General features: G+C 38.0%; 1 protein-coding gene across 1 annotated transcript in view; it reads right to left on the bottom strand.

Annotated features, from left to right (window-relative positions):
- The window catches only part of Ralgapa2 (Ral GTPase activating protein catalytic subunit alpha 2), a 304,413-nt gene that overhangs the window by 125,827 nt on the left and 162,366 nt on the right, over positions 1–16,220 (bottom strand). Inside the window, exons 24-27 of the mRNA XM_048348713.1 lie at positions 11,409–11,537; positions 4,471–4,599; positions 3,629–3,687; positions 1,358–1,466 (exon numbers count right to left, since the gene is read on the bottom strand). Of these exons, the coding sequence (XP_048204670.1) occupies positions 1,358–1,466; positions 3,629–3,687; positions 4,471–4,599; positions 11,409–11,537 (426 nt within the window). The remainder of the gene's footprint in view (positions 1–1,357; positions 1,467–3,628; positions 3,688–4,470; positions 4,600–11,408; positions 11,538–16,220) is intronic.

The raw sequence follows: 16,220 nt of genomic DNA, 5'->3' as shown, positions 1-16,220 counted from the left end.
CAGGGTCAGCACCCTGCTCACGCTGAAGGGAACAGTCCTGTTGTATCATGGTTGAATAATTTTAGTTTTAACATTCCTCATCAAGGAATCAGTAGCATGCATTTTTCCAACTTTAAGATATAAACAGCACCTTCCACTGTGCCCAAGTATTGTGAAGCAGGGAAGGGTAAGGACAAGGTGATGGGAATGGTTGGAGGATATGCTGGGGGAACAAGAGGCACTGAGTTTAGTCAAACAAGAGCCAGATCATAAGGGCCCCACACCAAGATAAGGGTGTGGAAAACCACTGGCTGATTATTTTGTGGTCTAAAATTCATAGTGCATTAAGGGTGAAACAGGGCTGACATTGTCCTAATGGTGATTGTCTCCACACAGCTGTAATTACAGTGACATTGGCAGGCAACAAGGAAAGGCAGGCAACAAGAGTCTGAACACTGAGGCAAGACAGATGGTTTGAGATTTGAACTTTGGCTCATTTTGGTGGTCCTACAGGCCTGAACAAATTTCTTAACTGTCCTGAACCTTGGTTCCCCAACTAGTAAAATGAAGACACTTTTCTCATCATTGAGAACTTCCCCAAAGACCTGAGCATAATGCCTAATCCACACGAGGCACTCATCTGTTCTGGAAGTACAAAAAGAACAAGGCTAGTTATAATCACCATTTCCAAACAGGAGGCAGGAAAGGGCAGGATATGAGCTTTGATTGTGGAAACAGCCTAACAGAATAATTGAAAGTTCATTTTATGTCTTTAATATCACACAGATCTATCTTCTATGCTGGTATCTGCCTGGCTTTAAACTTGTGACCTAATTTCTCCGAGCCTTCATTTCTGAATATCTACTTCACAAAGCTATCATAAAAACTTGCCTCACATGAATATACAATAAAATATGGAAGCTGATCTCAATAACAAAGCAAACAAATAAAGATGCACCAAAATGTCTAAGGTTTAGCAGGCTGCTGGACACTCAGGGCTCCTACATGGAAACTGTAAGGGTTGTTCCCAGTTCTATGAAGCGGCTTGGACTTGAAATATCACTTTCGTGTCACCCTCACTGACAGGTAGCAGACTTGCTTCTTTCCATAGGAGCTGCCCAGCCACCAGAAGCATGCTATCTGGCTACTAGGCTTGCTCCAGGACTACTTAATTCAGTGGCCTGATTGTACCTGCCAATTAGGAAGCAACCACTGGTGGTCTCACAGCACATTAACCATGGCTGTCAGAAAAGGAATTTTGAATCACTAACCTCTCTGCAATGTGAGGAACAACAAAGATGGAGCTGATTCCAAATAAAACTAGTTAAATGTCAGAGAGATAGCTTAATGTCACATTAACATCATGAAATGGTAATACCTTCAAAGTTACACCTATCACATTGATGGCCTCTTTCACCTGAGGATGGCTGGTACATTGTGCAAGCTCTTCACAAATCCAAACCCCGAGGGAGCAAATGGCGATGCATCTTTTTAAAAAGAAACAGAGGGAAGAAAACTCCCATAAATAAAAAAGTGTAATGTCCGAACTCAAAGTAGCAACAATTATAGATCCAATAACAGGATTCATTCTTGAAAGAACAGAGGAGAGATTTTTTTTTTTTTTTTTTTTTTGGCCAGTCCTGGGCCTTGGACTCAGGGCCTGAGCACTGTCCCTGGCTTCTTCCCGCTCAAGGCTAGCACTCTGCCACTTGAGCCACAGCGCCGCTTCTGGCCGTTTTCTGTATATGTGGTGCTGGGGAATCGAACCTAGGGCCTCGTGTATCCGAGGCAGGCACTCTTGCCACTAGGCTATATCCCCAGCCCCAGAGGAGAGATTTTTTAACAGGCCGGTTTTTAGAACAAATGAATATGGATAATCATTTGCACTTTACTATTTCTTGAAATAAGTAACATATTTTCTGATAACTATCACAACCCATTGATGACTTGCTTTTGATACATCTAAATTGTTTTTACATTTTATTGTTTTCAAGGTTTTTGAGGTGGAATCACAAACATAAAACTTTGAAAACTGAGTTTGTACTTGTTTTCTTCACAATAATAAATATAAATACTTACTATGTATATAAAGACAAACCCTACATTTTATTTTAAAGCATATTTGGATGCAACTTTCAAGATAAATTTGTTATTTCCTTTAAATATTGTGATAACACACACATTCTTCAAAGATAACATCATACCATACATGTATCCTACTTGTAATTCTACTAAGTACATCCTACTTGTAATTCTAAAATTTGGCTTCTGCATTGAAGAAAAAGTTATTGGTGGAAGCAGAGGGTGGCTTACCAAGACATGTTCAGTTTGAATATGGTAGGTGTGTAAAAACTAATAAAGTTGAGAGACTTTTAGTAATAATATTAAAAAATCAGAATGTACTAAATTTTTCAGAGACTAAAAAGTACATATAACTATAGAAATGGAAGAGACAGAAGAATAACAGGGACAATTTAATATGATAGTATATTTTAAAACATATAAAATGGATAAATTCCTACAAATTTTTAATTTATCAGGACAAAGAGAAAGGAGGAGAGAGAGAGACAAAATAATGTCAGCCAAACTAGATCCAGGACCATGATACCCAAGTTGAGTTTTCCCCAAGGTACAAATTTAGTTTAACATTAGTAAATTGATAATGAGCATCTAGCTAATGGCAATGGCAGACTAATGAATGTGTTTGAAGCCATAGTCTGAAGGTAACTGAAGTAGTTAGTTGAGATATAGTAGTTGAAGAACCTTAAAATCATTAGAGTCCACAAGACACTGAGGAGTGATGGGTGTTATTTTGGCTAATTCTAAAAGGCAGTAAGAGGCTGAGTTGGATGCTGGAGTCTTTAGAGAGTTGGAAGTTGAGTATAAAAGACAGACGTTCATTTCCATCAGCTTTAGCTTTTACTGCAAGAAGAGAGGTGAGAACTTTTCATCATTCAGGTAGCCTAGAAAACCTTCTTTCTTAGTCACAGACTGCTAAAAATTTTGTCTCATGATAGAAGCCATCCACATGTTTTCAGACATGGACAAATGTCTCCTGGGGCACAAAAATCATCACTAGTTAAAAAACATTGCCCTGGGTGCCAGTGGCTCATGCCTGTAATCCTAACTATTCAGGAAGCTTAGAACTGAGGGTCATAGCCTGGGCAGGAAAGAGCCGTAGGCTCTTATATCCAATTAATCACCAAAAAGCCAGGAGTGGAACTGTGACTCAAGTATTAGAACACTAGCCTTTAACAAAAACAGCACAGAGACAATGCCTAGACCTATGCCTAGTTCAAGCCCCAGGACCAGTTCACACCCATACAAATCATCATGCATACATACATACCAATATACATGTCACTTTTGTGAATTGTTTGTTTATTCTTCCATTTTCCTTCTTACTGGAAGAATCAGGGAATATATCTACTTGTTTGTAATCTTGCCTTTTCTTATACAAAAGATGGAATACTATGTATAACTTCTGTATCTTATCATTTTCACTTAGTAATTACTTTTAAGTAATGAAGCATAACAACTTTATCATTTAATTCTTACTATACATTTATTATAAGAGTAATAAGAATTTTTTGAGCATTACTATTTACATATTTAAAAAAGCACATCTTAAAATTCTAAAATAGTTTACCTTGCACATTCATTTGGTTCTTCAGTGGCATTCTTCAGTAAAATATTTATGAGGTAATGCTAAAAAGACAAAATAAAATAAAATACAACCTTTGTGTCATAGTTGGTTTCTCATACATGCTGATCATGTTCCAAACAATGGGAAGCTATGAAGAGCCAGGGAACTTAGGAAGCTCTTCAGTTTGAAAGCCTGGGGGATGGAGAAACTCTGGGATCATCTCTGTTGGGGAATCCCAGAACAATTAAGTCAGACTAAGGCATGCTGTTGTGGGCATCCAATGACAAATTTACAAAGCAAATGACTTCCAGATAGGAAAATCTTCATTTTCTTTGATTGGATTATAATTTGTGCATTGAATTATGAAGTGATTGATTGACTGCCTGATAAATGCTGATATATTTTTGTTTGCCTCAAAAGTAAACTGAGGAGAAAATACATACTTTTATTTGCCAAGAAACAATTTCAGCTTTCAAATTATTACTAATATTTAATCAGACTGAATACTTAGCTTACCCAACTATCTGTTATAAATTCATCTGATACACTAATGCAGCATAGTTAACAAAATAAAATTATTACAAAGGATAATTCATTCCTAGGAATGATAAATAGATCTAACAAAAAACACTGAAGGAAAGAGCTAGAAGATCTAATTGCAATATAACGTGAGTGTGCTATATTTATAGCCCCCAAAACAGACTTCTAAAAACAATGACTGAAACATTTACTAGACAAGGCCAAATTCCAGAGTTAAGTAGATCAAGGCATAATTTAGGAGCTATGCTCACATAGCTAGACCTATAAAATGCTGAACCTGAGATTCAGTCAAATGTGTTATGTACCTTGACATCTTCAGTTCCTGAAATGACCTCATTCACTTCTGGCACTGATTGAAGTAAAGGAATCTCCTGATAGGTATTTGGAAAACAGACCAGAGAACCAAGGATGGTGAGAGCTTCTGAACGAGGTGCCTGCACACAAGAAGTAAAACATGGAAAACAACAATAACATGGTTGTGAGACATTGTCTTTATCATTACTTTATTTTGGGTAAGAAATACTAAACTATGCTTGTCTGTTTTCCTGGTGAGTATTTAGGCAAGTTTCCAAGGTATAGAAAATATCACTATACCTGGCACAAACAAGTGTTGTAAAGACTGGTAATCAGATTCATTCAGAATTAGAAGGGCAAATGGCTCAGCTGTGACTACACTATTTTAATGCTCTGAGCAAAGAAGAGCAAATTAAATCAACTTAATATTATTTTTGTTCTTGAACAGTTAAGGAATATTCATAAGAAAGGGGTTTTGGAGGCAACTATGAGAAAGTAGAGAGAAGGACACCTAAGAAATATCCTGTTTCACCAAGGACTACTTAGCAAAATTGCATATAGTGAGCTATGGCTATATCACTACATCTAGTGAGATACTAATCATTTATTTGTCCATAAATGAAATTGAGCATATGTTAAAGAAGTACTTCATTATATTTTGATTCAGAAAACAGTGATTGGCAGCTATAATTATCAAGGATTGATAGGGATAGGATTACAAAGGCATGTGATCCAGCCACTCAACCATCTGTCCATCTTACCATCTACCCAGATGACCCTCTATTTTCTAATAATAATAATGAGGAATAATACTTCAGGAGTCCTCATTCTCTGCAAGCACTGTTCTAAGAGCTCTAACAAGCATATTCTTATACAACAATCCAATGAAGTAGATATTATTATCATTTCCATATTCCATAAGAAAGCTGATAGCTTTTCAAAATCTTAAGGCTATCTAACTTCAGGCTTTCACAAGGCTTACATTGGTAAGCATATGGATATGAAATAAAAGCTTCCTTCCTTCAAAGAGATGGGGGTATGGCATGTGAGGTTGGGGAGGGGAGGCAAGTTAAGAGGTTTACACAAGTCAATGAGGCTTTGGGAACAATACATTGGAAATATAATTACTTCCTTTTGACTTACGATGGTTCTTTTTTTTTTTTTTTGGCCAGTCCTGGGCCTTGGACTCAGGGCCTGAGCGCTGTCCCTGGCTTCTTTTTTTTTCTCAAGGCTAGCACTCTGCCACTTGAGCCACAGCACACTTCTGGCCGTTTTCTGTATATGTGGTGCTGGGGAATTGAACCCAGGGCCTCATGTATACGAGGCAATCACTCTTGCCACTAGGCCATATTCCCAGCCCTTACAATGGTTCTTATAAACACATGAGTAAATAAAAAACATAAAGCAGAAATATATTCTATAGGACAAATAAATCTGCTTATGATGGTTAGGAGATACCAAAACTTCTGCTAAAAGCTACCCATATGAATATGAGTCAGAAAGGCTAGCACGGAGTGAAGGAGTGAACTGAATGGGTAAGATGCACATTGCAAGCAGCAGGAATGGCAAAGGCAGAAGGACCCAAGGTGTCCATGGAACTTTAAGAGGACTCATGTATACAGAGCCCAGACAGTGTGCAAGTATGTACGCAAGCACTGGGAAGCTGTGACTAGAGGGAACTGAGGAAAGCATAGTGCTGTCTGGGAAGAGAACATGGACAAATGGCACAGAGCCACCAGCATTTAACCCTCAAGCTGGGTGGTATAAATGAATGCCAGCAGGAAGAAAACAGTGTCTAGAACTCACAGTAGTATGATCTAGAGTGATGACATCTTGGAATGGAGCCATGACATCAGCAATGAAGTCACTATACCTTTAATGTTGTATTTCATTTTTTTAAAGTATGATGATTTGAAACTACTATATAAAAATGTTCAGATATGCCAAAGTCAGGCACAGTGAATATATTTGCTAATGCAAACCCAGTTGGTCAGCATTCACTCTGATCTTATCTGCCTTCTCCAAGGCACTGATTCAGTGGACAACGCCTTCCCACCTAAGTACAGTACAATCCTATGGTTTCTAGGATACCTTTCTCAGTTCCTAAGGGAGACGTAACAGTCTCCTTTACTGGAGCTTTCCATTTCCCCATAACGTAAATCTGGGATACTGATCATAGTTCTTTGTCTTATCCCCTTTGAGAGTTGTACTCACTCCCAAGGGATATCTACATCTATGTACTGTGACATATGTCCTGCCTGCTGTCAATTCCCCACACAATTCTCTATTCTAGACATCTCCTGTCCTCCAGATTTGTGAACTTGACTCCTTCTTCTTTGGTACTCAGAGTGAAAAGGCATCTCAGGACTAGGTGATGGCATATACCTATAACCTCAGCACTTGAGTTGCTCAGGTGGGGGAATTGAGAGTTTGAGGCCAACCTGGGCTATTTACTGAGTGGTAGAGGCTTGTCTAGCATGTGGGAATCAGAAGTTCAATCCCCAACAACACAAACAATGCATCTAAAATGCAACAAGCCTTACCAAGAAGGGTTCTGTAATTTTGTATGAATGTACCCTGCTTTCACCACTCTGACCACTTACTGCTATTTTTACTTTTTTTCTCTCTCTCCCTCCCTCTGCTCAATTAATTAATTAAGGTGCTGAATATCAACAACACAGGGCTTTGCATTCTAAGCACACATTTTAGCACTAAGCTATATACCCTTTCCCTTTAAGACAATTTTTATGTTAAGAAAATCTTGAAAGCTAGTGAAAAGCATAGAATATCCAACTATATTCAACATTCAAGATTTTACCACTGCTGCCCCACCTATCCCCTACTGATTTTTTTCTGTTGAATATTTAAAACAAAAACTTTTCACCTGGATCCTAGGAGCTGATGCCTGTAATCTTAGCTACTCAGACAGCTGAGGGTTGTGGACTGCTGTTCAAAACCAGCCCAGGTAGGAAAGTCCATGATACTCTGATCTCCAACTAACCACTAAAAAGCCAGAAGTGGATCTGTGGTTCAAGTGGTGCTAAGAGCGCTAGCCCTGCGCAAAAAGAGCTTAGAGACAGTGCCAGGCACCGAGTTCAAGCCCCAGCCTCCCACAAAGAAAACCCAAAACTTTTCCACTTCATTATTTTAAATTCAATTCAAGATACAGTGCCATTTCACCTCTATGATCCAGAGCATCTCTGCTTCATGCTCTTTATTTACACACATCATTTCTGACATGTTAAATGTATCCTTCATAAGACCAGAGAGATTGAAGTCTTCACCATAAGTGGAATGGAGGTACTAGAGTTTTGAGAAGCTCAGTATAATAAAGGTCATAAAAGGAGATTTCAGGAGTGAGATTTCAATCAGAGCTCTTACATATCTCTGCAATTAGCCTCAGGAAAAATATAACAAAGGCTGGTAGTGAAAGAGCAATGGTGAGAGTGGCAAGAGAGGTGAAGACTATGGTCTCTATGTCTTGATGCACGATTTGATGCAGGGCTGTAAGAAAGCATATAAAGTAATTTATACGCTCAGGGCTAAGGCGACAGGCTATGTGGTGACACTCAGCAGGGAAAAGAAGGAAGAGGTTGTGAAATGAGCTGTGGTCTGCTGATGTGTGGGGGATTTAATGTACCTATGTGATACATACAGGCAAGTGTCCATAGACTTGTGGATAAGAGGGTTGGTAGCTGGGGTCCCGAAAGTGTGTTCTAGGAGGGTCATAAGGAATTAATGCTTAAGAAGAATAAACAAGGACTCTAGGAGGAAAAGCAGTTGCAGAAGTATTTGGTTAAGCAGTTAAATGCTAATGTCCTACTATGATTTCCAAGGGAGAAAGTGTAGTATCCCAAAGTTATTTCAATATGAATCGTGGACAAAGTATTCTGAAGGACTTTTTGAAATGCTTGTCTTTAGGAAAGAAAAGTCTGGGGTGAAAATATGGGGTCCTTTTCTCTTGGTGAGTACTGGATGCTAACCACCTCTGGGAATGGGCAGAGAGAATGAACAGTGACAGAGGTTACAACCCTGGAGCAGACAAGACAGACAATGGGAAGAACATCACCAGCTCACAGAAATCTCTCTTTCCCTCCCACAGTATCCTCCCTTTTACTCCCCAAAGAAACTCCTATTCTGCCTTGGAACACCACAGATTAGTTCTGTCTGGCTTTTGAATTTTATATAAATGAAATTACAGTATATGTTTTGTGTCTGACTTCTTTCACTTATTATTGTTATGTAACTGATCCTTGTTACTGTGTTACTGTACATAATTTTCCATATTATGTAATAATATTCCATTATATTCTATATTGTGTACACACCATATTTTGTCTTTTCTATTGTTGATGAATATTTGGATGGGCTCCAGTTTGGAGATGTAACAAATAATGCTGTTGTGCATTGCTCTCTCTGTCTCTCTCTCTCTTCCTCTCTTTCTCTGTCTCTGTCTCTGTCTCTCTCTGTCTGTGTGTGTGTGTGTGTGTGTGACTTGTGCATGCCTCTTCCTCTCTCTTGCATCAGTGGGGCAGATCTATATCACACAGGTACTCACACTTGAAATTAGCTTATGTTATCTGAAATTTTTGACTGAGCTGGTGTATTCCACCCAAATTTCTCACCAGTTTCCTAAAGTTTTTTTTCTAGGAAAAATTTATATTTATTAATAATGAAAACCTCCATGAAGGAAAAGAAAATACACAGAGAACAAGATATCTCTCACATACTGTTTGGACTACTAGTGGTCGAAGAGAAATGAATTATCTAAAATACAGGGAAGAATAGATTAAGTGCAGAACTGTACAATAAATACTGCTTTCTGTTTACCAAGCACTGAATTCCTGCAGGCATCCCCTTCTCAACTACCATTGCAATCATGAGTATACTTATATTTCTTCAATAAAGGAACATATCATATAGTTACAACCCAATATACTTTCACAATAATGTATCATTGTAGTATCACTCAACACAATAACCCAGCTACTAAAACTAAATATGTTTGGAATGTGAAAACAGTTTCCTAAAGTTTTTTTTTTTTTTTTTGCCAGTCCTAGGCCATGAACTCAGGGCCTGAGCACTGTCCCTGGCTTCTTTTTGCTCAAGGCTAGCACTCTGCCACTTGAGCTACAGCGCCACTTCTGGCCATTTTCTGTATATGTGGTGCTGAGGAATCAAACCCAGGGCCTCATGTATACAAGGCAAGCACTCTTGCCACTAGGCAATATTCCCAGTCCCCAGTTTCCTAAAGTTTTAAACCTCAATTTTAAACAAGAGATAATTCATAGTGTATTAGGGTTCCCATTTCGCCACATCCTCACCGGCATCTGTTATCATTTTTTTTTTTTTATAGTGGCCATTCTAAATTGGCTGAGTGAGGGGTAATCCCAATGTTGTTTTGATTTGAATTTCCTTGAATATATAATTAAAATAAAAATTAACCAAAATTATGCATATACAAGGTAAGCAATCTGATGTTTTGATATGCGTATGCATTATAATGTGATTATCACTATGAAGTGATAGTCACCATCTCATGTGGTGAAAACATTTAAACTCCTTTTCTTGGCAAAGTTTGAGCTTACAACATAAAGTCACCATGCTCTACATGAGATCTTTATGGCTTATTCATTATTTATAACTTTGTACATTATTGTCATTATTACCCTCACACAAATTATCAGCTATTCAAAAACATTAAAAAATTATTTCAGCAGCCACTGCTGGCTTACACTTGTAATAGTAGCTACTCAAGAGGCTGAGATCTGAGGATCATGGTTCAAATCTAGTCCACAGAGATAAATCTGAGACTCTAATCTCCAACTAACGAGCAAAAATCTGGCAGTGAAGGTGTGATATGAGTGGCTGAGTGACAGTCTTGAGTAAAAAGCTAAGGCACTGTGAGGCCCCAGTACAGGCACAAAAAACCCCAAACCCGTAAATCCTTAAACCCCCAAAGCAATTCTAAATGTAGGGCTTGAAGTTTGAAGTCATTCTCTCTCTCTCTCTCTCTCTCTCACTCATACACACACACATACACACTCACACATACACACACGAGGCACACAGTAAACTAGCAAATACACATTGAACCAAATTTTGGATACTGGCTACTCATACTAACTTCAATACAAATCCTTGTCAAAAAGTAAAGCTCATTTTATTAATACAACTTGAAAAGAAGAAGATGACTCAGCAGATAACCATTTTATCAGAATATATATGAAAAAGACCCTTAAGGTTTAACTGTATAAGAGTGTTCTCTCACAGTCATTAAGACATTGTCTAAATAGTGGAGAATAAGTGAGCAGACTGAAAATAAATTGTTTTTACAGCCATTGATGTTCATTTAATCTACATGCTTATGAGAATTCTTCTATAGTTTTCTGGAACATTAATAAGAAAAGTCATATTCATTTGTGGTAAGCATTTTGGCATTTTAGTATTTTAAGAAAATATTTGCAGAGTTGAGAATTCAATACAGCAATACAGCACAAGTTTAGCAGGTATGAGGTCCTGGGTTTGATTTCAGTATCACATTTAAAAAAATTTTAAAAACAAATAACCAAAACTTAAATTAAAAAAAACCCTTTATCGCTAATGTACACCTAAAGTTCTCTTTTTACTTCATTTATATCTTAACTAGCATTTCCTGAAAAATATTAATAAGATTCTATGAGACAAGTCCTGCTTCTGTGTAAATGTGCTACAGTATTAGTGGGGATATGATTTCTCACACTTTGGCCTTTTGATGAAACGCCTTTCCAGTACCAGTGTGTCATCTTATCCTACAATTTCACACATCAGCTGCCAGGGTATCTACCCTGAGAGCCCAGTCTCACATTGCACTAATGAGTCAACACCTGTTAAGAGTGGAGAAATCTGAACCTTGTTAGCGATTGTGAAGTCTCCTGGGAGCCCGGGTGTTGAGCATTGTCATACTCACCGCCAACATGTCTGTACTGAGGACCCTAGCAGCGGCTGTGATGAAGTCCCCCATGAGCATTGAGAAGCCAGGCAAACCAAGGGAGAAAAAGCGGGTTGGACAGTGCCTTATGATGGTGTTTAAGATATCCTGAAAAGGAAAAACAAAAGCTCCACTGTAACTTTTTAATTATTTTATTGTAAAGGTGATGTAAGAAGGGACCACTGTAATTTTAAGAACAAAATTTTCAAAAGTTTATATATACGTATGAATACTATATAATACTCTAAAGGAACATAAATGGCAGAAATGTTTTGGTGACAAGGTATAAACAGATGAGTTACAATCTTGTGCTCATTTTGTAAGAGAATCAATAGTCCAAACTGTAAAAATACTGACAATCTAAACTGCAACATTGAGATGACACTTTCTTTTATATTCCACCTAAAGGTGGCCTCCTTGGACAAGCTACAGAACTGTGGAGGTAGATACTTAAATACAACTTTCAAATACCTGTCACTAAAGTAAACAGTATGTTCTGTTTTTAGCCTTCCATCTTCAGAATTGAAAGCAGTGTTTCATTTAGAAAGTCTTAATGCAGGCAAAGAGGTAGAAATCATCACTCTTCAGGTAATTTTATGTACCGAGAAATGGGACTGTATAGAGGGCCCAAAGTGATGTTGTGATACACTAAGGTCAAGGAGTCGTATGGATCTCAGCACAGATGGGATAGCAAGGTGCAAGTACACAGTACAAGAGAACCTCTTGTACATCATGCAGCATCATTGGCCTAAATGTCTCATGTCCTGTCAGTAATGGCCGCTTATTGATGGATGGATGGTGCCTCAATCACCAGCTCTGTTCTGAAGCAGTAACTTCATTCCTGCCTGTGTCAGGTCAAGATTGACTACTACACAGTGTTCACACCATCATGGCCAAGCCATACCTGTAAAACCATATGTGAGTGAAGAGTTAAGTAAGTAGGTAAGAAAATTGAGTGTTGTGTGCATACATATGTGTGCCTGTGCACACGTGGATGTTCAAGTGTATTTAGTAAGTGTTCAGGGAGAAAAAATATGGCCTTTTTGTATGAAGTTTTTAGTCGGGCACATTAATCAACCATACTGATGTATTATAGTCATGTGACTTGTAGTTATGAACATTCAGAAATACCAACATACAAGTAATAAATAAAACACAACCTCTGCCTTCTTAGTTTTTAGTGTAGATAGAAAAAAATCAATAAAAATAATTCTGACAAATGCAGTGGTGGTTCTCACTAGACATTATGTTGAAAATGAACTATACAAGTTGTAGGTGGGGGTAAGAGGGAAAGTCTGGAAGAGAGCAAGGGGAAGGGTGACTGTCAAAAAAGAAATGTATTCTTTATCTGACTTATCTTTATCTAACTATAACCCCTATGTATATCACCTTTATAATAACAATGAATTAAAAAATTCTGAGTTAACTCACTGAATTAGAACCAAGTAGAGGTAACATGCTCAATTCTTATGTCAATTTAATGAGTTTTTATAGGAGAAACCTCATTTAACAACTCTCCCAAAGTACATTTTTTATGTGCTCAGAAAACATTTTTCCCTAGGCCTAATTTTCCCTACATGGTTGGCTCTCATTTAATTTCTATAAATCTATATATCTATATTCTTAAAATGACTCTAGAATGCTTAATTTATTAGAACTTGTATATGGTAAATAGTTTATCAAGTACTAACTTAAAGTTTGGGCATTTTAACAGAGTTTTTCCTATGCCCAAAATAAACAGACAGATAGGTAGGTAAATAAAAAGGAGAAAGGAGGAAAGGGAAGAAAAACCTGAACCATACTTCTTCCCAGTTAATGTTTAAACCTGCTTTAATCACGTCCTGTGACACACTTTAGGGTCCATATCAGCCAAGGCAAACATTCTAAGGGGCTGAGCAGATGGATGCTGCAGGTTAGAAAGTGTGTAGTAAACTCATGTTCCAAGAGTGGAACAAAAGATCCACCTTTTTTTCTCTTCTTTTAAAAAATATATATAATTAAGCCTGATTAATGCCCTGGGCTCTCATCACACACCTGTAATTACTCACAGAGGTACATATTGTGCTGGGCCTTGTCTCAAAATATCAGGCATCAAGCTATCTGGCAACAGATGGAAGCACATTTCTGTTGACATATGCTGCCATGAAAGGACTCATGCAAACCTGGCTAGCAAGGTAGCAGAATGCCATGCATTTGAAGATTAATAATGCAAACAACCATAATGTTAACTTTGTTATGTTTGTGTTAATTCCATCTGTTGAGATGAGAAATTAAAACCCAGAAGCCTATGAGTTTTAAAAATCTTTAGTATACCCCTAACTCAAATGAGCCATGATCACCACTGGAATTTAGAGTTTTTAATCTAAAAAACGCTTTTCTTGGTTATGTTTAATAAGCTCAAGCCAGATTTTGTAAATAGAATCTGTTCTTGCTTCATAATATGTGTATGTGTAAAGGCAATGATCTGTAAAATGGGGCATTCAGAAAAAAATATTAAGTTGCCATTGATGTGAAAGACATCAGACATGCATAGAGCTGCAGTAAAGTCACATGGCTTGTCCCAGCCCCTGGATGTGAGCCAGTCACTTTAATGGAACCTGTTACTGTGAGCAAGAAGATCAGAAAGACAGGGCGCAATAACAGATGGCTTGCCTACCATACTCTACCACCCACGTAAGACAGTGCCCTGTGAAGAAGCAGGGCCAATGCTGCAGTCATCACAGACAGCAGTGGGATGGGGTAAATGTGAGGGTTAAATGAGGGCGCTATATGACCAGTCACCCAAATTGCAGCCATACAGTAGCCTCCGCTGGGATGGAATAATTCAAAGAATCTACTTTGAGATAATATTTTTAAAATTAGGAATAACCTTGTGGTACTCAAAAGGGTAGCTGCATCCTCCCAATAGAGGGATAGCCATGAAGTGCTCTATTCACAGATGAAGCCTTCTTTCACCTTCTCCTCTATACATTAAGGAGCACAGTTGTAATGGAACTTTAAAAATATAAAATACAAATCTTGAGGCTCATACTTTCTTCACAGCCTCCAGGGCTTTATAGAAAAGTTGATGGCACAGCCCACACATCAATCATTCATATATGTGATTCCATGCCTTTTGTGACATTCACTTTTAAAGCAAAGATGATTTGCCTAAAAGCTTTTATTAAAGTAGTGCACCCTTGGCTGGGAATATGGCCTAGTGGCAAAAGTGCTTGCCTTGTATACATGAAGCCCTGGGTTCAAGACCCCAGCATTATATATATATATATATAGAAAATGGCTAGAAGTGGTGCTGTGGCTCAAGTGGCAGAGTGCTAGCCCTGAGCAAAAAGAAGCCAAGGACAGTGCTCGGGCCCTGAGTCCAAGGCCCAGGACTGGCAAAACAACAAAAATAAATAAATAAAGTAGTACACCCTTTTTGAACTTAAAAAAATTCTGGAAAAATCAGAAACAGTAAAAAAAATTTAAATCAATACAATATCAGTAAGCCAATAATTAATTTTTTTTTCTAAAAATGTCACTGACTGATAGAAGTTCTTGGTCTGAGACAAGTTTTGCTTTTTTTATTTGGCTGCTACTGGGGCTCGAACTCAGGGCCTTGCCACTCTCAACTGTTACTCACAGACAGTGTTCTTCTAGTTTGGCTATGCCTCTACTTCCAGCTTTTTGCTGGATATTTGAAGATGAGTCTCAGATTTGTCTGCCTGAGCTGGCTCCGCCCGAACCTTCCTTCTCAGATCTCAGCTACCTGAGTAGCAAGGATTACAGGTGTGAGCGCCTGGCACCCAGCCAGTCTCTGCCTTTTAAACAGGGTGACTGTAGCAGTGCTAAGAGAAGATTCTTACAACAATACCATCAAACCTGCCTGAGTGTATCACAAGCCAAGATGAGAGACAGGATTCTATTTGAACTGTGTTGATTTGCTTTTATACAGTGCTGCCTCTCCAGTGCCTACTAGTGGGAATTGCCTGTCTACTCAGACTTAACTGGTAAAGAACTGGGGTATGAGGCCTGGGTTCAAAACCTGTGTGTGAGACTGGGCAGATCACATCATGTCTGGGGTTTTCTTAAACCAGGATGATCTCCCACTTAAAGGACTAGAATCTAATGGAACAGTAGATGTGAAGACACATGTTTATTAACTGAAAAGGACATACAGAAATCAGCAGAGCAATGAGCAAAACATATTTTTTTCCAATAGAAGAAAAGACTGTGAAGGACTTCATAGAATCTAATTCACAAATTTAGTTGCTATAATTCAGTAAGCTATTTCTCCAATCTACTCAAAGGGTACTTTCGAATTTTTCATAGATAAACAAGCCTCTTGGACCACAAAGAAGATAAAAAGATCTAGACATGACTGCTTCTGAACAGCAACCTTAACGAAGCATTAGAGCAATTAATCTTAGTGTACATTGCTTGCAACTGAAATAAGAAAACAAAAACAGGAAAGTGTTTATTTTAATTTTCTAGGTTTCATCTTTTCTGAAGAATTCTAGAGCTTACCCCCAAATAAGTGAGTGTGGAAGCAAGAATTAGTTTCTTTTTTATACTCTAAATACACTAAACAATAAAGGAAACAACAAGTTCAATGGTAAATGGAATCTAAAACAGGAATTAAGGTTATTGTTTAAGCTGACCACAATGAAGCATAGATAAAAGTCCTTCATATGCTTTTGTGCCAAACAAATAAACCTGCAAAATGTCACATGGTGAACAGACCACCAAACTAGTATTTTCCCCCCTCATTTTGGTGAAAAGTCTATGTGTATGCTACAAGTTGAGTGTGAA

This window comes from Perognathus longimembris, chromosome 6 (genome assembly GCF_023159225.1).
Source record: "Perognathus longimembris pacificus isolate PPM17 chromosome 6, ASM2315922v1, whole genome shotgun sequence".
Taxonomy (NCBI): Eukaryota; Metazoa; Chordata; class Mammalia; order Rodentia; family Heteromyidae; genus Perognathus; species Perognathus longimembris.
Note: the sequence above shows the minus strand (reverse complement) of the source record. Positions and strands in the feature narration are given on the sequence as shown.